The 23,958-nt window shown below is 36.0% G+C and overlaps 1 protein-coding gene across 1 annotated transcript; it reads left to right on the forward strand.

Moving 5' to 3' along the window:
• The first annotated feature begins 903 nt into the window (after window positions 1-903).
• LOC128094099 (vomeronasal type-2 receptor 116-like) lies at window positions 904-23,698 on the forward strand. Its single transcript, XM_052712198.1, has 6 exons — window positions 904-1,103; window positions 14,055-14,334; window positions 14,706-15,512; window positions 19,342-19,566; window positions 19,981-20,104; window positions 22,779-23,698. The coding sequence occupies exons 1-6, from the start codon at window positions 907-909 to the stop codon at window positions 23,696-23,698; spliced, it is 2,553 nt and encodes an 850-aa protein (XP_052568158.1). The 5' UTR covers window positions 904-906.
• The last annotated feature ends 260 nt before the right edge of the window (window positions 23,699-23,958 follow it).

Consider the following 23,958-nt stretch of genomic DNA (forward strand, 5'->3'; position numbering starts at 1 on the left):
ACTGATTGCCATCTTCTAGACAAACTGCCGCACTGATTTTCATAGTGACTCTGTGACTTTGCACTCCTATCTGCAATGTACGAGTGTTCTTACTTCACATTCCTGCCAGCTCTACTTTCCCTTGAGTTGTGGATCTTTGCCATTTGGACAGTTGTAAGATGAAATCTCAGTGTAGACTGGATTTGTAATCATATGACTGCTAATGGTGGTGAACTTTTCTTTAAGTGTTTCTCAGCCATTTGAGTTTCCTCTTTCTCATTCTGCAGGCTACTTCATTGTCTGAATGACATTTTCCTTTGACATGCAGAAGCTTCTCAGACAGACAGACAGACAAAACAGCATTCAAGCAGGCAAAGAATATACTCATACAAACAGACAGTAAAGATACTTCTTCCTACCATGAACATTGCAGGCCATATTTCCTGTATGTCTGTAATAAGCTCTGTCTGTGAGGAACTGTTTTTGACACAAAAATCATTTGTGTCAAAATGGAATATTTGATATAATCCAAGTCAACTACTATAAATGGTAATCAGAGCTTGTTAGGAAATTTGCCTAAGAGGAATTGTGTCTGTAAACTTCATGTCCAATTACATAGATCTAATCATAAGGGATATGGAGCAGAAGAATTATCATAAATGAAATTACTATCTCTTAGTTATCCCCTGGACTTAGGAACTCATATGCAGAGCCACAGGCCAGAGAGTGATTATGAAACCCACAGAGACAAACAGTGTACTCAAAAGAAAATTACAGAGTTTTTTGAAAAGTACTTCACTCCTTTGCAGTAAATTTAATAATAAAAAGAGACACCTGGATGTGTTCATGCATAATTGATGTAAGGATTTCTCCATGACTCTTCATGCTGCACTTTGCTCAGGCTCTCTCCTCAGCTACATTACAAAGATGTTGTCTTTGCTCTTTGTCTTCCTGGTCCTGAAGCCTGCCTTACTTCTTTGCAGTTTGTCTGACCCTGTGTGCTTTTTCAGAATTAAAGACAAGGAAAACCCAGAAGGAGATAAAGACATTGATTGTTCCTTTTTCATTTATACAGAGAACGGAAACATGAAAAATGATTATTTCAGTGGAAATCTTGATAAGCAGTAAGTGCCTCTTTCACTTATTAATTTTTGTTTATCATGGTAGATGATACATTCTAGGGCTGCGGATAGTTAGACCATTATTCTGTGTGTCTTCTTTCTGTCTTGTTCTCCCTCTTTTAGGACATTACCCAAATTTATTTCATATTTAATGAAGGTTATTGTCCTGTTTCTTATGGTACAGGAGTTAATTTTTTTGTATTCCTCTCTCTCTTCTCTCTCTCTCTCTCTCTCTCTCTCTCTCTCTCTCTCTCTCTCTCTCTCTCTCTCCTTTTGGTTTTTTGAGACAGGGTTTCTCTGTGTAGCTTTGGAGCCTGTCCTGGAACTCATTCTGTAGCCCAGGCTGGCCTCGAACTCAGAGATATCTGACTGCCTCTGCCCCCGAGTGCTAGGATTAAAGGCGTGTGCCACCACCACCCTGTTAACTTCTTTGCATTTCTCAAGACACAGATTCTAGACTGGAAGCTGATTGATTGATCCATGCTGTCAACTTTGCTTTTAGAGACAGTCCTTTAATATGACAATTCCCAACTGGTATCATGTGATGTCCCTAACAAACATAGTACTAAACACTGCTCTTAGTTTATTTCATAGAGGCTACAATAAAGTGGTCTTTCTTTTGCCTTCTACTGTTTTTTTTTTTTTTGTGTGTGTGTGTGTGTGTGTGTGTGTGTGTGTTTTCATCTGCACAAAATGCCAAATTCCTACACAGTGGACCTTGGTATATTTGCCCTGACTTTTAGTTAAATATATTAAAAAGGTGCAGAGATATTGTTCAAATAATCTATTTGTCATAATTTTACAACTGTTGTATTCTTTGACTCCTGCCACTGAAATCAGGTGTGGAAAATCAGTATCTGTTCCCTATGATAGTTTTGTGCCACCTTTTCCTCCTCAGTCGGTTACATATGCACAGCCGCATTTTTGTTGAATAAACCATGTCAGAACTTTTTTCAAAGTTCTAGGTTAGAACCACATGAATCATTCAATTAGAGTGCCCCAGTAGTCAGTTTGTTCATTGCTAGAATAGAGGGTGCCCCTGCAAGCAATGATTTACTATTTTACTTTAAATGTGCTAGAATATAAGGTGTTGTCTGCGGTACCTGCTAACATTTGAGAGAGAAGTACTAAGGTAATAAATTCATCCAAATTTCTCAGGGATGAAGTCCATTTATTGATTATAAATTGTCATATTTCATATTGCTACATATGCTTTCATTTATTAATTTTACTCCACATTTGAATCTCCTTCTCCCCTTTCCCTAATTATATAAAATAAATTTGTTTATTGCAAGATGAGTACACTACACAATAATTGATTTATATTTTTGACCATAATTTTCCTTCATCAATGAGGATATTGCTTGATATTTCAGCTGAGGAAATTGTTACAATGTCTCTTGGAGTTTGATAGAGAAGTTATCAAAAATAACATTCTAGGCCGGGCGGTGGTGGCGCACGCCTTTAATCCCAGCACTCGGGAGGCAGAGCCAGGCGGATTTCTGTGAGTTCGAGGCCAGCCTGGGCTACCAAGCGAGTCCCAGGAAAGGCGCAAAGCTACACAGAGAAACCCTGTCTCGAAAAACGGAAAAAAAAACAATAACATTCTAAATTTGGGTAAAAACACATCTCTAGGTGTGGCATTGTATATGTTTGAGAATTATCACAGTTTTCAGTTTTAGATAAAGGTTATGTTCAGTTTTTGATAGCATATCTTAGTATGAAATTCTACACAGAGAAGAAAGTTTGTGGCTGTATTACAAAATAGAAAATTTTCAGAAGAATTTAAAAACCATAGAAGAAGTAAAACAATGTGTTTTACTATGTGTTGATCATTCATCTGTTTATCAAAAATATTCTTAGGTTTCAAGGAGAATTTGGAGCAATGAGCAAGTGATCATATAATAATTATAAAAATAATTTTCATGGTAATATGGAATGTGGAGAAGATGACCCAGACATCCAAATGATCAGATACAAATGAGGAAGAATGAGGGCAATTTGAGTAGAATTTGAACAAAAAAAATGTTCACCAATACCTATATCATGTCTTCCATAAGCCTATGATTATCTCCACATTGCAGTCAGGCTGTGCCTTGAAAGTCATGGAGAGGATGTTTTTAATTCATTTCACTCACTCAAATTTCACCAGCTAATGAATTAATATGTCTCAGTGAAGTGACCTCCTATTTTAAAATGATGGGGAATTTTATGTCTGAAATTCTGGAACTTGAAATTGCAGAATCATTCTACATCTATGCTTATATATTTACATGACACAAGATGAGCAAGGTCCAGAGAAATGTTTTAATTTCTCCTCTTATGAGTAATAAAGAAAATGGCAAGGCAAATGTTTTCTTCTTAGACCCCTTTGTCTGGATTTTTACTAATACAAAGTAATCGATTAGTATAGAAACTTTCTCATGGAGGCATAAATGTCTCACTTCTTAAACAATGGTTCTGACAATATCCTGAATTTTCTTCATATACTTGTATCCTCATTACAGACAAGATATTTTGTATCGAAATAGATATTAAGTCTTATTTATTATATAGCAAACGTGTTTCCAGATTACTGTATGTTTCTCTTCCTGTATTGTGATTAAATCGCAGTTTTGTTTTATGGCTATTCAATATGATTTTCTAAGTATTATTTACATGGTTCTACCATGATTAGAAAGAAGATAGCACATTTGTAAAGCAAATGAATTTATAGAAGTAAAATATGTTATTATTTATGCACCTACATGGTTTATTATCTAAATAAATAAATATATAATTTAGATCATTATGAATAAAATATGAAATTCTGAAACATGGCCAGGATGAATGAGATTCAGCAAAACTAAACACATATTCATCATCTCAAATAAGACTCTTCTTTGGAAATATAAATTGATATTACAAAGAGACGTTCTTCCTATGTACCTATTAGTAAAATCTTTAAGGTTATTGTTTAGCTATATGTGAATAGCATGGCTAAGGAAACCTGCACATGGATTTTAATGGAAAACACAATTTCATACATATTTTGTCAGACTATTGCTACTACTAATGTCCTATACCATCACAGTGAACATAGAGGAGAAGTGATAGTCCAGTCATTTGTTTTCATGTGCTTTGTAGAACATCAGGAACTTACTTGTGGCAAGTTAGAGAATTTAATATAAATTAATTGTATATGTATTCACTTTAAAGTAAAAAATGAATAGTATGTTCCATTAATTAGGTAAATTCTATGGATCATCATAGCTGTCATCAGATGTAAATTGTCAGTAGGATTGTTTATTTATACAGTTCCTGGTCATTTTAAAACACTTATTTGATTGAGCACTTAAATGTGTTATTTAACAAACTAAATTTCAATTATTCCAATTCCTCGGTTGACATTCATAATCAGAATTTCTCTATGACTGAGAAAAGGATTCTTCTTGTGGCATCCTTTATTCTTTATAACTTGGAATTTGATTGACATAAGAAAGAAAAGTAAGGTTATTATATGTATATATTCTGTATATTTCCAATGTTGGTGGAGACTAAATGTGAGGGATACACAAATGCTTGTACTGTATATCATGATCTTCAGTTCAGCATTGTTTGTATATAACAGGAAACTAAGTTATTGGTATGTGTACCCTCCACTGGAGTTAGGATCACAATTTTGCCTATAATTTTCTACTATTTGTCCAAACAATGTTGTAAATATTTTAGTCATACATATTTCCTATACATATGGATGTATAGTGATGAGACGGAACCAAAGCAATCAATCAATCTCCATTCAGATTGAGTCAAATCTCCAAACTGTGAGCCTACCTGAACAATGCAGGAAAGATTCACTTATTTTCTCACATAACTACACCAACTGTGTTACATATCTAAAATTTATTACTAAGTTGAGGGTTGTATGAAATGCATTATGATCATATTCACACCCTTCCAACAACTTCCTAAGATCCATGCCTCTTTCTCCAACTACCCTACTTTGTCTCTTTTTTTTTAAAGCATCACAGGTCTAACATGTACCGTCCAATTTATCTTGAAAAAATGGCTTCCACTGGAAAATGTTTAACCATCAAAGTGTGATAATCTTAAAAAAATTAAAAACTGGCTTCCATCTTTCAGTTATCTATCAATTTGCCAATATTGTTTTAATTTCTAGTCATCTGTGTGGAGAAAACATTGGAGTAAGTTCCTTTCTCCTTTCTAAATATAGTGATTTTTTTACAGAATGGTAGGGGGCTTGTGACTCAATAGAACATATAAGTTATAAAGTTCACAATGCCACTTCACTTTCATAGATAATGTGCTGCGTCCCAAAGGAAAACCTTATCTCATAAACTCCAGGTTTTTTAAGGTTAAAAAGAAAAAGAACAACTCATAAGTAGAGGCCTCCCAAGCAAATGAGAAAATGTAGCATCATTGATGATGGCACAAGGTAGCAGTGGATACTTTTTGAAATGCAAAGCAATAAACCTTTGAAGATTTTATATAGAAAACTCTCAATATAAAGTTATTAAATAATAAAATTGTTAATTTAAATTGGACTATGATTCCAAAGGGGGAAAAAACACAAATGTAAAATAGCTAATTTGTTTTAGGCATTTGTTTTTGTTTCTGTGAAGATATATTTTATGGTCTACTTGTTTAAAAGAATGAACAAAATGTAGTACAGATGTGTGCATCCATCACCACAGTCATGTTCAAAATATATAGAACATTTCACTAGGAATCATGAATACTGTACTGCTCAGCTGCCATCATTTTATCCCCTCATTCCTACCTATTCCTGAATCTACATTCTATCCTATAAAGTTCCAGTTGGGCTTTTCATATGAATGAGATAATCTTTTATGTTTTTTTAACCTAATATAATATTTTCGCAGTGCTATCTACATTACAGCATGTATCAAACTTATATCCCCTGCATTTTTTTTGAAAATTTATTTTTCATACATTATATTCTGATTATACTTTTCATTCCCCCAACTCCTCTGAGATCCGTGCACTGCCCCTCCTATCTGAACCCACACCCTTTCTTTCTCTTGATGAAAAACAAGACTCTTCTAAATAATAGAAAATATGATAAAATAAAAACAAACAAATCAGAATAGGTAACACAATCAGACAAACAGAAGAAATAAAAAGAATGAGATGCACAAATAAATAATAAGAGACACACATTCTTACGCCCAGGAATCCCATAAAAACACAAAACTGGAAGACATAATACAAATCCAATGGACCTTAAGGATAACTAATTTTAAAGTCGTGAAAAATATATTATTATACAATGAAGTCTCACAGATACCATTGAGTTTATATTCTTTTGGCCATATACTGCCCTTTGGGCCAGCCCCAAAGGGTGGTTTGTGTCCCCAGGGACACTCTTTTGGAGAGAACTAAATTTCTGTTTGCAAGTAGATATTGATGGGAGATGTCTTCTGAGTTCACGATAGGAGCTTTTGTCCAATTTTCCACTGAGCAAATGGACTCCATCTGGCATTGATGTGTGCAGGTCTTGTGTATACTGCCTAAGCTTCTGTGAGGTCATGTGCATAGTACGCCATATTTATTTTGTGTTCTCAGTCCACTCTAGCTCTTACAAATCTTTCCATCTCTTCTGCCGTGGAGATCCTTGAGCCTTGTGGGATGTGTTGCTGCATTTGTTGGAGACATCACATATAAAAGTGGTGCAAGGTCTCTCATTCTGTGTACATTGTACAGCTGTGGATCTTGGTACATATCTATATATGCTGGAGGATGAAACTTTTCTGACAATGTCTGTGTAAGGAACAGAGCAATCACCATATTCAAATGAAATTAGGATTCATTTTATGTCCTTTACCAGAGTAATTGTCTTTAGTTTTTCCCCTAGGTCCCTGTCCTATCTATTGTGAGGTTCTTAACCAGCATTGCAGTGTCATACATGTATTTGATCCCTTGGAATGGACCTAAACCAAATCATTTATTATTTGGTTACTCCCACCAGCTTCATGCCACTGTTTCACTAGCACATCTTGCAGGCAGTCACCATTGTAGATGTTTAGGTTTGTGTTTACCTTGCTTGTTTTTCAGAGAACTTTGAGTACTATGAGCAGTAGTTAGCAGACATAAACACTCTAGGAAGGCAACAACAACTTGATTTCTTCATCTTTACTCAATTGTGTAGGTGTTATCTTCAGCCATAGGGCCTTATCCCCAGTTTATAAAGAGGAGCCTATAGCCTTGGTAGCAGCCTGTGCTTTTGGAAGGTCCCTTTGGGGCTGATTTGGCTAACTATTCAATAAAATGTAACCCATTCTTGGTGTCATAAGCTTCCTGTGTTTATAAGTCCTGTCTATATAGTTGGTGCTTGATCTCAACTGCTATTTCTCAGTTTCATTCAGGTTGCCTTCATAAATGCATGTTAGGAATGTTACACTATTTTAGATTTCCATCCTATGAACATGGGCCAAAAAATGTCTCTATAATAGGAAGCACAGTCTTTTGGGTGTATGAACAAGAGTGGAATGCTAAAAATTTATGTCAACTAGACACAAGCTAAAGTCATCTAAGATGAGGTACACTCAGTTAAGATAGTATCTCCATGATATTGGTTGTGGGCATGTCTGTGAAAACTTTTCTTAATTAGGGATTGATGGGGGAGGACCCAGCCCATTGTGAGTTGTGCCATCTCTGGGCTCACGGTCCTGGGTCTATAAGAAAGCAGGCTGAACAAACCATGAGAAAAAAGCCAATAAGTAGTACTCCTCTATGGCTTCTTCAACAGCTCCTTTCTCCAGTTTCTAACTCTGTTGGAATTCCTGTCCTGACTTTCTTCTTTTATGAACAGGGATATGGATGTATATGGCAAATATACTCTTTCCCTATTAGTTTCCTTTTTGGTGATGGTGTTTCACTGCAGCATTAGAAACCTTGACTAAGACAGGTCAGATATCTGGATCTTGAAGTAAAACTATACAAAGCTTCCTGAGGAACTCCTGCACTGATCTTTATAATGCTCTACAAGTTTACATTCTCACAAGCAATGGGTGAGTCTTCCCATTAGTATGCATTCTTGCAGCATAAACTATAATTTGTTTGATTGATGTTGGTCATGCTGTATATAATTGGATAAACTTTCAAAGTACATTTGATATAGGTACCCTGATAAGTAAGGATCTTTTCTCATTTTCCAATCTGCCACTCTGTCGTAATGATGGTAGGTGTTTTTGTTTTGATTTGGGTTTTTTTTGCCATACAAAAGGTTTTCAGTTTCATGAGGTCTCATTTACATATTGCTATTTCGGTGCCTTTGCTATCAGTGTTCTGTTCAGAAAAAAAAAAAAAACTTTTATGGTAACCATGAGTTCAAGACTATTCCTCAATTTTCTCTTTTAAGAGAGCTAGCATATCTGGTCTTAAACTGAGGTCTTCTATCCACTTGGATTTGAGTTTTGTGCTGGGTTATAAGTATAGATAAATTTATGTTCTTCTCCATGTATCCATTCAGTTTGGCTAGCACCATTTATTAAAGATGTTTAGTTTTCCACAGTGTATTTCTGGCCTCTTTATCATAAAATAGATGTCCATAGGTGTGGGAGAATTCAATTTTAATAATGCATACCCATCTCCAGTGGAATGGCAAGGGCCTAGACAATGTGACTTAACTTCAAGTCTTTCTGAAAGAGATAATTGTAAGAAATAAAAGAATATGACAAAGCTAAAAAAAAAAAGATTCAAACACAGGCATTAAAAAATTATGAGAAAAATAATCATTCAATCAATTCCATGCTAGTTACTTGAATGTCTAGTTACTTGAATATGTATTCAGTCTAAAGCAACACAGAAAATATGGATGATGCTAACACAACCTGTGAATCCAGCTCCAAGAACTGCTCCAGGGTTGTAAGTAGAATGCCTTCAGACTAGTGGGATTTTAAGAAACTTTTTTATCTGAGGGTCTTTAAGAATAAGTTTCTATCTATTTGAGAGAATGAAACTCACATATAGGATATGAGAGTCATGCTTTTATTTCTCCACAGCTTCAAATCTATATCAAGTTGCAATTCTCTTGCTCTCTTTGTCTTACACAGCTATATACATGTTTAACTCGAGGCTTTTTGCAATAAAAAGTAAAGTTACAAAATCTGCATCTGAAGGTCATAGCAGATCCATTTACCATGGCAATGCATAGGTCCCAAATATAAAAATATATTTCTTTGTCCTATAGCTAGAGAGTTTTCTCTCAGGGTCTCGCCAAGACCCAGCAGTCTGACAGCCCACTTATAAAATAAACACACAGACGCTTATATTTTTTAAACTGTTTGACCTAATGGCTCAGGCTTCTTGTTAACTGTTCTTATATCTTAAATTAACCCATTTCTATTAATCTATAAGTTGCCACATGGCTCGTGGCTTACCGGTATCTTAACATCTTCTCATGGCGGTGGCTGGTAGCATCTCTCTGACTCAGCCTTCCACTTCCCAGAATTCTCCTCTCTGCTTGTCACGTCTATGCTTCCTGCCTAGCTACTGGCCAATCAGCATTTTATATATACAGAACAATATCCACAGCACTTCCCTTTTCCTTTTTTTTTCAAAAAGGAAAGTTTTAACTTTCACATAGTAAAATTACAGATAACAAAATAATTATCAAACAAGAATTATAGTTACATTGTTTAGTCTATTTATAATATCTAATCTATTTGTATATGGCAAAATTAAAGAAGATATCCTATCTTATACTTGTGAGTTAAAGGTTTTATATCTAACTTATCTTTTGTCATAACTAAGGAAAATTGTAACTATCTAGCTTCAAATATATCAAAGACCTCAGAAGGATATAATATTACCTGAGAAACAGGAGAAGGATGCAAGCAATTTTGGTAGTCTTGCAGGATAGACAGAGACAACTGGCAACCTGGACAGTCACCTAATGTTCTTTGGAAAGTTGGGGCATCTTTCTTCAGCCCACAGGGCTAGAGCCGCTCGGTCATTTTTCTCATTGTCCTGTAGAATGTCTGGCAGTGTCCCCTGCGAAGCAGGAACCTGAAGGACCATTTTGCCAAGCAAAGTTCAGTGGTCATCTTTCTATGGGTCCTGCATGTCCAGTCAATAAAGCAGTCCAGGCAAGAACAGTTTCTTGCCCAAATGGCTATTTTTGCCAAGGTGAAGATAAATTCCATATGGAGTGTCTTTGATGTCCATCCACCTCTCTGAAGTAAATCGGTGCTGCCAGGAGCAGATATGTCTCATTGTCTAGAAAGTCTAAATTTTTAAAACATTTTAAATGTCATATTCTGTAGGTCTTTGAAGTATTTGAAGATTACCTATTTATCTGAAATATATCTATATATGCCTAGAAGACTTAACTAACATGTTACAAGTTTAAGTATCATAGAAGACTAATTATTAATCTGTATTTCTTAATTATCCTTTACAATCTAAATGAGTTACATAAACATAATACCTCAAATGAGAATATATATATATATATATATATATATATATATATATATATATATATGCACATATATACAGTATAACAAAATTAAGGTTAAACTTGTATCAATGGACTAAAATCTATACCAATGTAAAACATTTTAAACAAGTTATTGCTCTTTAAAATTAGGCTCAGCGAGAATTGTTGAGACAAAGTTTGGATAAAACACAGGGACAAATAGCCATGCGAATGGAAACACATGGACTATGAACCAATGACTGAGGGGTCCCCAACTGGATCAGGGCCTCTGAATGAGTGAGACAGTTGATTGGCTTGATCTGTTTGGGAGGCATCCAGGCAGTGGGAACTGGTCCTGTGCTCATTGCATGAGTTGGCTGTTTGAAACCTGGGGCCTATGCAGGGTTGCTTGGCTCGGCCTGGGAGGAGGGGACTAGACCTACCTGGACTGAGTCTACCAGGTTGATCTCAGTCCGCAGGGTAGGCTTTGCCCTTGAGGAGGTGGGAATGTGGGGTAGGCTGGGGGGAAGGTGAGGTGGGCGGGAGGGGGGAGAACAAGGGAATCCGTGGCTGATATGTAGAACTGAATTGTATTGCAAAATAAAAAAGGACCCCTTCCACCACAGCAGATTGTCAGTCAGACTTACACTTGACAGATAGAGCTTCTTAACAACTGTAATCACCCATAAATAACATGGCAATTCTCATTTTGTAGTACACTCATTGTGCCTGGGTGGATCCATCAGCTCTCCTTCCTTAAACCTTTGAATTAACAATGTGAAAATTTCCCTTTCCTTATCTGAGGTTGTCTGTACCTTCCACCAAACTTCAGTGAAGACATTTTTTGAAACATTCATTCATCAATTTGCTAATATATTTAGTATTTGTTGTCCAGAAAGTTGAGAAGCTTTGTGTTTTCCAGCCATGAACTAGGAAGAAGAATGCTATAGGCATGACTCCTAAGAAGCTCACAAGAGTAGGGCCTTTGAAAGTATCCTGAATCTTCTATTCAACTACTTTTCCTGTTATGTTGTGGCTAGGCATTCTGACCAGCATCTAAGAATTCATTTACCAAGTGCATCTCAGTGACTCTCAGGGTTCTGCTTTTAATCCTTCAACTTCATGTAGGCACTATGGAAAAAAAGAGATGAAGGAACAGAAAAGAACTGATTAATACAAAATTATAGGACTAGCAGATGTTTATTCTTATGGTAGAAGCCATTGTATTTTCAAAGGAAAGCCAGGAGAAGGAATATCACTCTCATCATTGGAACAGAAAAGTAATGGCATGAATCAGAAGATGATGAAGAGTCAGCTGAAGAAACAGATGAAGACAGTGTGATGAATAGGCAAGAAAATTATACACAGAGATTCAGTAGGGAAGAGTAGACTTTATGCATATTCCACATCTTAGGATAGGGTCTATCATTTGCATGTAATAAAATGTATGGACAAATGCATATGTACATATATTCATATATATATATGCTAATTTGTTTGCATAGTATATGCATAATAGTCATAGTAATAATATCATAAAAAAATAAAAGTAGGCTCAGAAATCTACCCTTTTATCCTATTGTATCTATATCCTATATATCTATATCATTGTTCTCTTTGTAACCCCTAATAACAAGAAAGGGACTTGTAATTCTATATAGAAGGCTGTGAAGCCAGACCATTTTCTGTAGCCCTTGCTAATTTTGAAATTTTTTCCACATAAAGCTGTTTCCTTCATGACTTGGTTAATTGTTACTTGTTATTTGGGACCTAAACAATAAACAATTAGTTTGCTGAAAGTTTAGTTTTATTCATAAATTGAGGTTAGAAGTTTGTACAAAGTGTTAATTACAAAAGAATTTAGTAGGGAGTGACTACTGGACTCTTATCAATGAGGCCTGACTAGAGAAACTAGGATAGTATTTTAGTTTACTTTGTGATTAATAACCTTGGTTAGACTCATGTAACTCTCTGTTTGTGTATATCTATAATGTTTAACTTATGGTTCATTTCCAGAAACAATCAGTCGAGTTTGAATTTGCTCTGAGGCCAAAAATCAGCCAAAAGTATGTGACTCCTCTTAGAACTGAGAAGAAATTGCTGTTTTTTTTAGGTCAGTCTAGCTAGTGATAAAAAAACCAGGGCCTAAGAGTCTTATAATCCTTTTAGAATAATAATCTATTTATGCAGCATATCCTAATATATTTTCTGTATTTTTAAATTATACAACTTAATGAGAAGCCATCTTCCTGACCATCCACAGATATATGTGCCCATAATATTGAGATGGAATCAAGAGATTACATATACACATCAGTTGAAATTATACATTACAGTTCAGGTATTGGGGAGATACCATAGCTATTTATGCACAAGTGAAATTACAGACAGAAGCAACAGTGTCCAGAATCTGTGGCCCTTTAAGCTGTGTCTGAAAAGGTTCTGCCATCAGAGAATTATTTATCTGGTGAGATGATACTTGAACTATGAATTGCCATCTGCTGTATATTCTTGGGCCTCTAGTAAAACCATTGATACTAGCAGCTCTCAGAATGAGGCACTATCTAAAATACTCATAAACAACAAACACACTGAAATGAGATGCTACTGTTAAATAAGATCAAACTCTATATGAAATATATCAACACATTTACATTCAATCAAAATACCTTAATGAAAGTGAGAAGGTAAAGTAAGTGGATTACACAGGACATATCAGGACAAGTCTAAACAACTCAACACAGGACCTGTTCTGTAATACCAAGCTGAGTATATAGGTTGAAAGGCATCAGTACAACCTAAGGGTCCACATATAGAGAAGGTAATTCATTCCTCACTGGAAGTAAGTATAGTTATATCCAGTCTTATATCACTAAATATTGCACATCCTCAAATACAAAATGAAACTAAGAAAGTATGTGAAAGGAAAGAGGGAATATAAGAATTATTATGCTATTTGCATTACCTATTAATCCTTCAGCCTTTTCAGAGCTCTTGAAACAGGAAGGTTTGGCTACCCAGTCTTCACATCCTTAACAAAAACATATCTTTGTCCAGTGCTGCCTTTGTATAAAAGTATAGCATTCCAAATAGCAGATAATACCCATTTATTTTCCACATATGTTCAATGTTAGAAGTACAAGATGATGGCATGAGCAGATTCAATGGTAGCCAGTACAATATTTTCTAGTCCCTGATGGCATAAATACATTTTATGAAGGTTATACAAAATAGGTTGAAACTTTAAGAAAATTCAAAGTAAAAGAATCAATCACATTGGTATGAAATTCAATTCCCACCCCCGTCACCAAAAAAAAAAAAAAAGCCTTTGAGAATCTTAATATTCTCCCACAGGTATCACATCCTCATACATCAAAGAAATAGCACTTATGTGACCTACTAAAGAGACAAAAAACAGACAAGAATTCAGTACTATTCTGACATTGAGTGTGATTTAAAATTGTCATATTGGAACCTAATCTCTCATGAATAGTGTGCTCTGTTTTCAGGTTGACACCGAAGAATGTCCACTTGATTTTCTCTCTTTATTATGCCATGGAAGAAATCAATAGGAACCCTCATATTTTACCAAACATTTCTCTGCTAGTTAACATCAAATGTAACATGATGGAGGAGAAGAATAAATATGGTCTATCTACAAAAAGAAGTGAAAACTTTCCTAACTACTACTGCAAAAATCAGAGAAAATATTTAATTGTACTTGCAGGACCAACATGGGGAGTTTCTGCAAATTTTGGACCATTCCAGTACATGTCTAGAACTCCAGAGGTGAGTTGAGGTGGGATAATTTTAATGAAATAGTCTCCTTCAAGTTGACTTTCTGAGTACCAAAAAGGTTAAAAGGCAGAGACTGGGTTTATATCTATTCAGTTCTATCAAAAATAAATGCTCAGATACTTTCTGCAGAAAGCATAACAACTTAGTCACAAAAAGACAGCAGAAGTCTGAAACATTTTACCAGAAAACTTAGTTTATTTGTAGTTTTTGGACAACCACAAGAAATGGGATATGATTTTAATAATGAGGATAAGAATTCACATTTTCTAACACCCCCAGCATTTGCTTAGTACATGTAGGTCTTAGACCAAACATTATTCATTATATCTTCTTCATTTATGCTTATGTTCTATGTCCTCCAGCTCTACTATGGTTATTTTCAACCTCTCCTGAATGTCCATGAACAATTTCCTCATCTCTACCAGATAGCTCCCAAGGACACATCTCTACCACTAGCCATGGTGTCCCTACTGGTTTACTTCAGATGGAATTGGGTGGGAGTGATCATTTCAGATGATGACCACGGAATTCAGTTTCTTTCTGAATTGAGAGAGGAGATTCAAAGGAACATTGTCTGTTTAGCATTTGTAAGTATTATCGTCCACGGAAATTTATCATTCCTTAAAATGGCTGATAAGTACTTTCACCAGATCATGATGTCTTCAGCAAAAGTTGTGATTGTTTATGGAGACAAAGACTCTACTGTACAATTGAACTTTATACTATGGAACTCTGTAACAGTTAACAGAATCTGGGTCAGTATGTCACAATTTAATAGAATCACAATTAAAGGACATTTCTTGCTTAACTCACCCCATGGGACTCTCATTTATTCACATCAAAATTCTGAGATATCTGGTTTTAAACAATTTATGCAGAGAATGCACCCTTCAAATTACAGTAATGAAATTTCATTGGCTAGACTATGGTGGATTTATTTTAATTGTTCTTTGTCATCATCTAATTGTAAGAAACTGAAAAATTGTTCTACCACAAATGTATTAAAGTGGTTGTTTAGGCACCAGTTTGGAATGTCCATGAGTGACTCAAGTTATAACTTATACAACGCTGTGTATGCTGTGGCCCACTCACTCCATGAGATGCTTCTGCAACAAGTAGACATATGGTCAGAGAATGCTGGAAAAGGACTGGAATTGGACTCCTGGCAGGTATTATTCTTGCACTGAACAGCCTGTATTGTAGCTTGAGTTTTCCTGCCTGGCCCACAGTCAGGACAAATCTCTGTCACCCGCCAGTCCCACAGCCTCTCAGACCCAACCAAGTAAACACAGAGACTTATATTACTTACAAACTCTATGGCCATGGAAGGCTTCTTGCTAACTGTTATTATATCTTAAATTAATCCATTTCTATAAATCTATACCTTGCCACATGGCTCATGGCTTACTGGCATCTTCACATGCTGCTTGTCATTGTGGCAGCTGGCAGTGTCTCTCTCACTCAGCCTTCCACTTCCCACAGTTCTCCTCCCTGTTAGTCCTGCCTATGCTTCCTGCCTGGCCACTGGCCAATCAGTGTTTTATTTATTGACCAATCAGAGCAACAGATTTGACATACAGACCATACCACAGCACTGTATGTCATAGAGATGACTTTCTTGAAGGGAACCATAGTTTTCTAAATGTAGGCAAACTACAAAATATTCTTCCAGATGCATATAATTCTGGACACTTTCAATGCATGTGATGAAGATCATGTTAGTGTCATAAATTTTGTTACAGATGATACTGGTACAAGTCTGCATTTTACATTCTAAGTGAAGAAATTTTTTAAGAATATTTTAAATACAAACATTAATCTTATGTTTTTAAAATTTGGAAGGAAAATATTTTTTTGTGAATGCTTAAATGATGAGAAAATGAATTTAGTCATATGATCAAAAAGTTGCTCCTTAAGGAAGAAGTGAAGCTTTCCCTATTTGCAGATGACATGATAGTATACTTGAGCGACCCCAAAGATTCCACCAAGGAACTGATACAGCTCATATACACCTTCAGCAACATAGCAGGATACAAGATCAACTCAAAAGAATCAGTAGCCCTCCTATATACAATGGACAAAGAAGCAGAGAAGGAAATCAGAGATACATCACCCTTTACTATAGCCACAAATGACATAAAATACCTTGGGGTAACACTAACCAAGCAAGTGAAGGACCTATATGACAAGAACTTTAAGTCCCTGAAAAAAGAAATTGAAGAAGATGTCAGAAAATGGAAAGATCTCCCATGCTCATGGATAGGCAGGACTAACATAGTAAAAATGGCAATCTTACCATAAGCATTCTACAGATTCAATGCAATCCCCATCAAAATACCAACACAATTTTTCACAGATCTGGAAAGAATAATACTCAACTTCATATGGAAAAACAAAAAACCCAGGATAGCCAAAAGAATCCTGTACAATAACACAACCTCTGGAGGCATCATGATCCCTGACTTCAAGCTCTACTATAGAGCAACAGTAATAAAAACAGCTTGGTACTGGCATCAAAACCAACATCTGGACCAATGGAACCGAATTGAAGACCCTGACATTAATCCACACACCTATGAACATATAATTTTTGACAAAGAAGCCAAATGTGCACAATGGAAAAAAGAAAGCATCTTCAACAAATGGTGCTGGCAAAACTGGATATCAACATATAGAAGGCTGCAAATAGATCCATATCTATCACCGTGCACAAATCTTAAGTCCAAGTGGATCAAGGACCTCAACATAAATCCAGCTACCCTGAACCTGCTAGAAGAGAAAGTAGGAAGTAGTTTTGAATGCATTGGCATAGGAGACCACTTCCTAAATAGAACACCAGTAGCACAGACACTGAGAGAAACAATCAATCAATGGGACCTCTTGAAACTGAGAAGCTTTTGTAGAGCAAAGGATACAGTCAACAAGGCAAAGTGACAACCTACAGAATGGGAAAAGATCTTCACCAACCCAACATCTGACAGAGGACTGATATCCAGAATATATAAGTAACTCAAGAAATTAGACATCAAAATGCCCAACAGTCCAATTAAGAAATGGGCTATAGAACTAAACAGAGAATTCTCAACAGAGGAAACTCAAATGGCCGAAAGACATTTAAGGAATTGCTCAACATCCCTAATCATCAGGGAAATGCAAATCAAAACAACTCTGAGATACCACCTTATGCCTGTCAGAGTGGCTAAGATCAAAAACACTGAAGACACCTTATGCTGGAGAGGATGTGGAGCTAGGGGAACTCTCCTCCACTGCTGGTGGGAATGCAAGCTTGTACAACCACTTTGGAAATCAATATGGCACTTTCTTAGAAAATTGGGAATCCATCTCCCCCAAGATCCAGCTATACCACTCTTGGGCATATACCCAAGGAATGCTCAACCACACCACAAGAGCACTTGTTCAGCTATGTTCATATCAGCATTGTTTGTAATAGCCAGAACATGGAAACAACCTAGATGACCTTCAACTGAAGAATGGATAAAAAAAATGTGGTACATATACACAATGAAATACTACTCAGCAGAGAAAAACAAGGACATCATGAGGTTTGCACACAAGCGGATGGATCTAGAAAAAATCATCCTGAGTGAGGTAACCCAGACTCAGAAAGACAAACATGGGATGTACTCACTCATAGGAGGATACTAGATGTGGAACAAGGATGACTGGACTGCTACTCACATCACCAGGGATGCTACCTGGAAAAGAGGACCCCAAGAAAGACACGGGGATCACCCAATGACAGAGAAATGGAATGAGATCTACATGAACAGCCTGGACATGAGTGGGGGTAGTGAAGGGCAAGGGTCGAGGGAAAGAGATCTTGGGGTAGCGGGAGATCCCAGCTGGATCAACAACAGAGAGGGAGAACAAAGAATAGGAGACCATGGTAAATGAAGACCACATGAGAATAGGAAGAAGCAAAGTGCTAGAGAGGCCCACAGAAATCCACAAAGATACCTCCACAACAGACTGCTGGCAATGGTCGAGAGACAGCCCGAACTGACCTACTCTGGTGATGGGATGGCCAAACACCCTAATGGTCATGCTAGAAACTCATCCAACTACTGAGGGATCTGGATGCAGAGATCCAAGACTAGGCCCCAGGTGGATCTCTGGGAGTCCAATTAGCTAGAATGAGGAGGGTTTATATGAGTGAGAGTTGTTGAGACGAAGGTTGGATAAAGCACAGTGACAAATAGTCAAACAAATGGAAACACATGAACTATGAACCAATGGCTGAGGGGTCACCAACTGGATCAGGCCCTCTGAGTGGGTTAGACAGTTGATTGGCCTGATCTGTTTGGGAGGCATTCAGGCAGTGGGACCGGGTCCTGTGCTCATTGCATGAGTCAGCTGTTTGAAACCTGGGGCCTATGCAGGGTTGCTTGGCTCGGCCTGGGAGGAGGGGACTGGACCTGCCTAGACTGAGTCTACCAGGTTGATCTCAGTCTGTGGGGAAGGCTTTGCCCTGGAGGAGATGGGAATGGGGGGCGAGCTGGGGGGAAGGTGAGGGGGGCGGGAGGGGGGAGAACAAGGGAATCCGTGCCTGATATGTAGAACTGAATTGTATTGCAAAATAATAATAAAAAATAAAAAATAAAAAGTTGCTCCTTACCGTAATAAATAGATTCCAGTTCATAGTAGTAGTACTGCTACTTTTTGAACTATTATGGAACACAGTTCCCTAGGTTATGATCAAATAACAATATTGCCAGGAAGAAATAGAGAATTCATCTCTGATCTATAAGCATATAATTTAGGGCGCCTATGTTAGAGTATCAACACCAGTGAGAAAATTTTAACTTTAAGGTGTAGTGTACTTTATGTTTGTATGTAATTTCTTTTATTTACTACTGAGTACTTCTAATAAAGTTACATTTTAGGAGAGGCAAATGAAAATTGCCAGCATTATAAAATTCACACTTTCTGTCCTACTGTGTAGGTATAGTTAAAACTAAAATAACAAATGTATTTTAGATATTCTCTTATCTGAAGAACATTGAATTTGTTAATACTCCTGGAGATCTGGTGAATATGAACCAAAAGACAAAACAGGATACAGAGTATGACATTTTCTATATCACAGATTTTAAACACTTTGGACTTAAAGTAAAAATAGGAAAGTTTTCTGGACAGTTTCCAAGCCATCAACAATTGTACATATCTGATGAAATAATAGAGTGGGCCACAGATTTTAGACAGGTAATTTCATCTTAACTCAAATGATTTATATGTAGCACAAATATTCTAAAACAGCATGCTTCATCATTGGGATAAAATGTTTTGATATTTATTCACTTATTGACTCACTTCCACCCTCTATATTCTTTCTTTCTTCCTTCTCTCTCTCTCTCTCTCTCTCTCTCTCTCTCTCTCTCTCTCTCTCTCTCTCTCTCTGTGTGTGTGTGTGTATCTCTGTCTCTCTCCCTCTCTCCTCTCTTATGGGTTTCACAAAACTTAAATCACCATACATTCATAATATTTGTCATAAAAAACAATGGGTTTTTACTTTGTAACATATGTGTTTAAAAAGAGAATTTTCAGTGCCTCCAAGTTGTGAATCACTGCAGTTTTGCAACTTTCATCTGTCTCTAAAATTTATCTGATTTTCCTCAGATTCCACCCTCTGTATGCAGTAGACCCTGCAGTCCTGGACACAGAAAATCACCTCAGGAAGGGAAGGCTGTCTGTTGTTTTGATTGTAATCCATGTCCAGATAATAAAATTTCCAACATTACAAGTAAGGAAATTATATCAACAGATTTCTTATTTTCTCTCATATTTACATAGTTCTCAAAAAGTCCTTTGGGAAAATGGAAGAGATGAATCTCACTAAGAAGTTGAAAGTATAAGTATCACTGCTATTTGAAATAATATACTCTGTCTTTTGAACTGCATTTTTGTGTCATTATTCTAGAACTCATGAATGTAATATTTTCTTTTGCACATTTCTTTAGAGCACTAACAGTTACTATTGCAGCTCATCTTCATCCTAATAGTCAGCATTTTGTAATAAGTTGTATCTATCTTTCACTTTATTTAAAACTTATACACTGTACATACATATGTTCCTAGTTCCCCCTTCCCAGTGTTTCTAACGAGGAATGGATGTTCAGTGGCATTATACTATGTTTTAGAAACACTCTTTTTTGTACTGTGTGCAAATGTAGATCATGCTAAATAGAAATGTAGAATGTATAAATATAGAAACATTATCATTGGTAGCTTGTATTTTCAGTTTTACTATACTTCATAGGTGAGTTTGGATGCCATCATATTGAACTCTGAAACAGAGTTTATTATAATATTCATAACAAGTAAATCAAAGAGACTTTTTTAATTAAAGGGGGTGATTAATCCAATTTGAGGTACAGAAACTGAAAACGTTTTGGTAGTGTATCAGGTAACAGAAAGGTAGGATTAATAAGTGTAGCAGTGATAAGAAATAGCTAAATACTTAACTGACAGTTTCACTTAGAGCCAGATCACCATGTAAATGATTCTATATGAGTTAAACTTGAGGATTACAAAAAAATTATAGTGCAGGATTTTAAAAATTACACTAAAATAATAAACATTTTTGAATACAAAACCCAGTGAATAATGTGAGAAAGTAAACTACTTGAATAGAATAATGCACAAAAAGAAAATAAAAATTGTTTAATTGAAGTGGTACACACACAAACACACACACACATATACATATATATATGTATATATATTCCAAATTAACTGGTCAAATATTGACTTTTGTGTTGGTTAAATACAAAGATTCTATACTCGATTTTTTAATTCCCCTTCACCTACTTAGAAAAGCATGAGAGGAGTGGAGGAAGGGGAAACTATAGTAAGCGTGTATTGTACAGGAGAAGAATATATTTTCAATAAAAAAATAAATAGAACATTTTATAATTAATTTTAAAAAATATTAGAAATTAAAGTATAATAATGCTCCTAATCAACAGTTTAGATGACACTCCTTAGCAATATCAGAGAGGACTGAAAAGCTGAAGCCAAATAGAAACTTTTTGACAGATAGACTCAGTGCTGAAATGGAATCATCACTTTTCAGTTTGGTCTGTTGTATCAATGCAATTGGAAGAAAAAGAAATATGTTGTGGTATAAATCACAAATTGTCAGCATCATTTAGTACTATCTTTCAAAATCATGCCCTTGAGATATAGAATATTATCTAGATTTAGTTGTTTTCTCAATAAATACTGTAACCTTGGGAGCATTGCACTGTCAAATCTCATAGAAATTTATAAAATTTGCAGATAATGTGCCCAAATAAGTTCAAACATTGAAGCCCAAAAACGAAATGGGAATTGTTTGACATGTAGAAACTTAGATGGGAATTTGTTCATGTTGTTTCTTCATTCTTTGACAGTGATGGATATTTTTTCTGTTTCTTTTCTTTTTTATTTTTGATATAATAATACAATTATATCACTCTCCATTCCCTATCTTTCCTCAAACACCTCCAATAAAGCCCCGTAGAATCTCTTTCAAACCTATAGCCTCTTTTCTCATTAATTGTTGGTATGTGTATTTGTTTTATGTGTAGGGGTATGTAGATACATTTCTAAATTCAAAATCTTCAGTCTGTGCAATATTACTTGTATGTTTTCAGGGTTGATCATTTTGTTTTCCAAAAATAATCAGTTGGTGTGCTTTACTCTGGGAAAGACAATTTATTCTGCTCTTAGATGCCTATAGCTCTCTTTCTAGCATTGTGGCCTGATGGTCTTTCCCCCATCCACTTTGCCATGCCTATTGTTTTTGTACTTGTTCACCTGAATTTTGAGCAATCATGTTGGTGAGACTTTATGACGGTAGCTTGTGACATTTATAGGAGACACTGGCTCACATCAAGTTCCCTGACCCCCTAGCTCTTACAATCTTTCCATCCCACTCTTCTGCAATTTTCCTGAGCCATTAAGTGACAGAGTATTATAATAGATGTACCCATTGTACTTGGTGGCACAATAGATGTACATATTAAGGGGCTGTTATTTTTCCCTAGTAGTCTCTGCCTCAATGATAAGAGTCCTTGATGAGGGGAGAGGAATTTACTAATATGTATGTAAGCACAAATATTTTCAAGATTGTTAGGTATTATATTGTAATCATAATTTAGTACATGTGGATTCTAATATATGGATTGGGTAGAGTTTGATTTATTGTTTTTTTAAATGTTCATGGATAAGTAAGATAAATATAAAAAACCCTTTGCATTAAGAAGAAAGGCAACAGAAAATATAATTAAATTCTATGCATCAAAGGTCTTTAGTTTTCATATAACACAAGATGTAAATAAAATTTAGCTATGACTTCCTAATTCATTAATGTGTCATGTTTAATGAGTACTAGGGAAAAATTAAAACTCAAAATACTTCCCTTCCTATACTAGATATGGATGATTGTGTGAAGTGTCCAGATGATCAGTACAGCAATGCAAAACGAACTCACTGCCTCAAAAAAGTTGTGACATTTCTGGCTTATGAAGACCCCTTGGGAATGTGTCTGGCTGGCTTGGCTCTGTGTTTCTCTTCTCTTACAGCTGTTGCATTAGCTATCTTTTTGAAACATCAAGATACACCCATAGTTAAGGCCAATAACCGAGTTCTCAGCTATGTCCTCCTCATCTCCCTCATATTTTGTTTTCTCTGTCCCTTGCTATATATTGGCCATCCCTATGTGGCCACCTGTATCTTGCAGCAGACCTCATTTTCAGTTATTTTCACTGTGGCAGCATCTTCTGTGTTGGCTAAGACAATTACTGTGGTACTAGCATTCAAGATCACTGTTCCAGATAGAAGAATGAGATGGTCCCTGGCATCAGGTGCACCTAACTTCATCATTCCCATCTGCACTGTATTCCAACTGATTCTCTGTGGAATCTGGATGGGAACTTCTCCTCCATTTGTTGATGAGGATGTACATGCTGAACATGGCCATATATTGATTGTCTGCAACAAAGGTTCAGTTATTGCCTTCCACTGTGTCCTGGGATATTTGGGCTCACTTTCCCTGGCAAGCTTTACTGTAGCTTTCCTGGCCAGAAATCTGCCTGACACATTCAATGAAGCCAAGTTCCTGACATTCAGCATGATGGTGTTCTGCAGTGTCTGGATCACCTTCCTTCCTGTCTACCAAAGTAACAAGGGCAAGGCTACAGTAGCTGTGGAGATTTTCTGTATCTTGGCCTCAAGTGCAGGGCTACTTTTTTGCATCTTTGCCCCAAAGTGCTACATTATTTTGTTCAAACCACAGGAAAATTCTTTTCATAAAATCACCAAAACACATTCTAAAAATGAAAATATCCATTAAATATAATAACTTATTCCCTATACAAGACATGCCTACAATATCACAAGCATCCTTTCTGCTAAGCAAATATGTCAAAGTAAGAAGATTGATCTTATGGAAAAAGTGTACAAAATAAAATGGATAATAAAGTTTGAACACAAAATCTGGATTTTAGTTCTATTAAATCAAACATTATAATAAGCCATTTCTACTTATGTAATTCTGCTTTTTGTTGTTGTTTATTATTGAATTGTGTTGTATCTGAGGATTGGCATAGAAAA

This window comes from Peromyscus californicus, unplaced genomic scaffold (genome assembly GCF_007827085.1).
Source record: "Peromyscus californicus insignis strain IS unplaced genomic scaffold, ASM782708v3 Scaffold_4__1_contigs__length_199733344, whole genome shotgun sequence".
NCBI lineage: Eukaryota > Metazoa > Chordata > Mammalia > Rodentia > Cricetidae > Peromyscus > Peromyscus californicus.

Excerpts from the sequence above, each read along its gene's own strand:
- LOC128094099 (XM_052712198.1), top strand. The coding sequence starts at position 907 with ATGTTGTCTTTGCTCTTTGTCTTCCTGGTCCTGAAGCCTGCCTTACTT. Across the intron at positions 15,513-19,341 it reads TGGAATTGGACTCCTGGCAG|ATATTCTCTTATCTGAAGAA; the intron begins GTATTATTCTTG and ends AATGTATTTTAG. Across the intron at positions 20,105-22,778 it reads TAAAATTTCCAACATTACAA|ATATGGATGATTGTGTGAAG; the intron begins GTAAGGAAATTA and ends TTCCTATACTAG.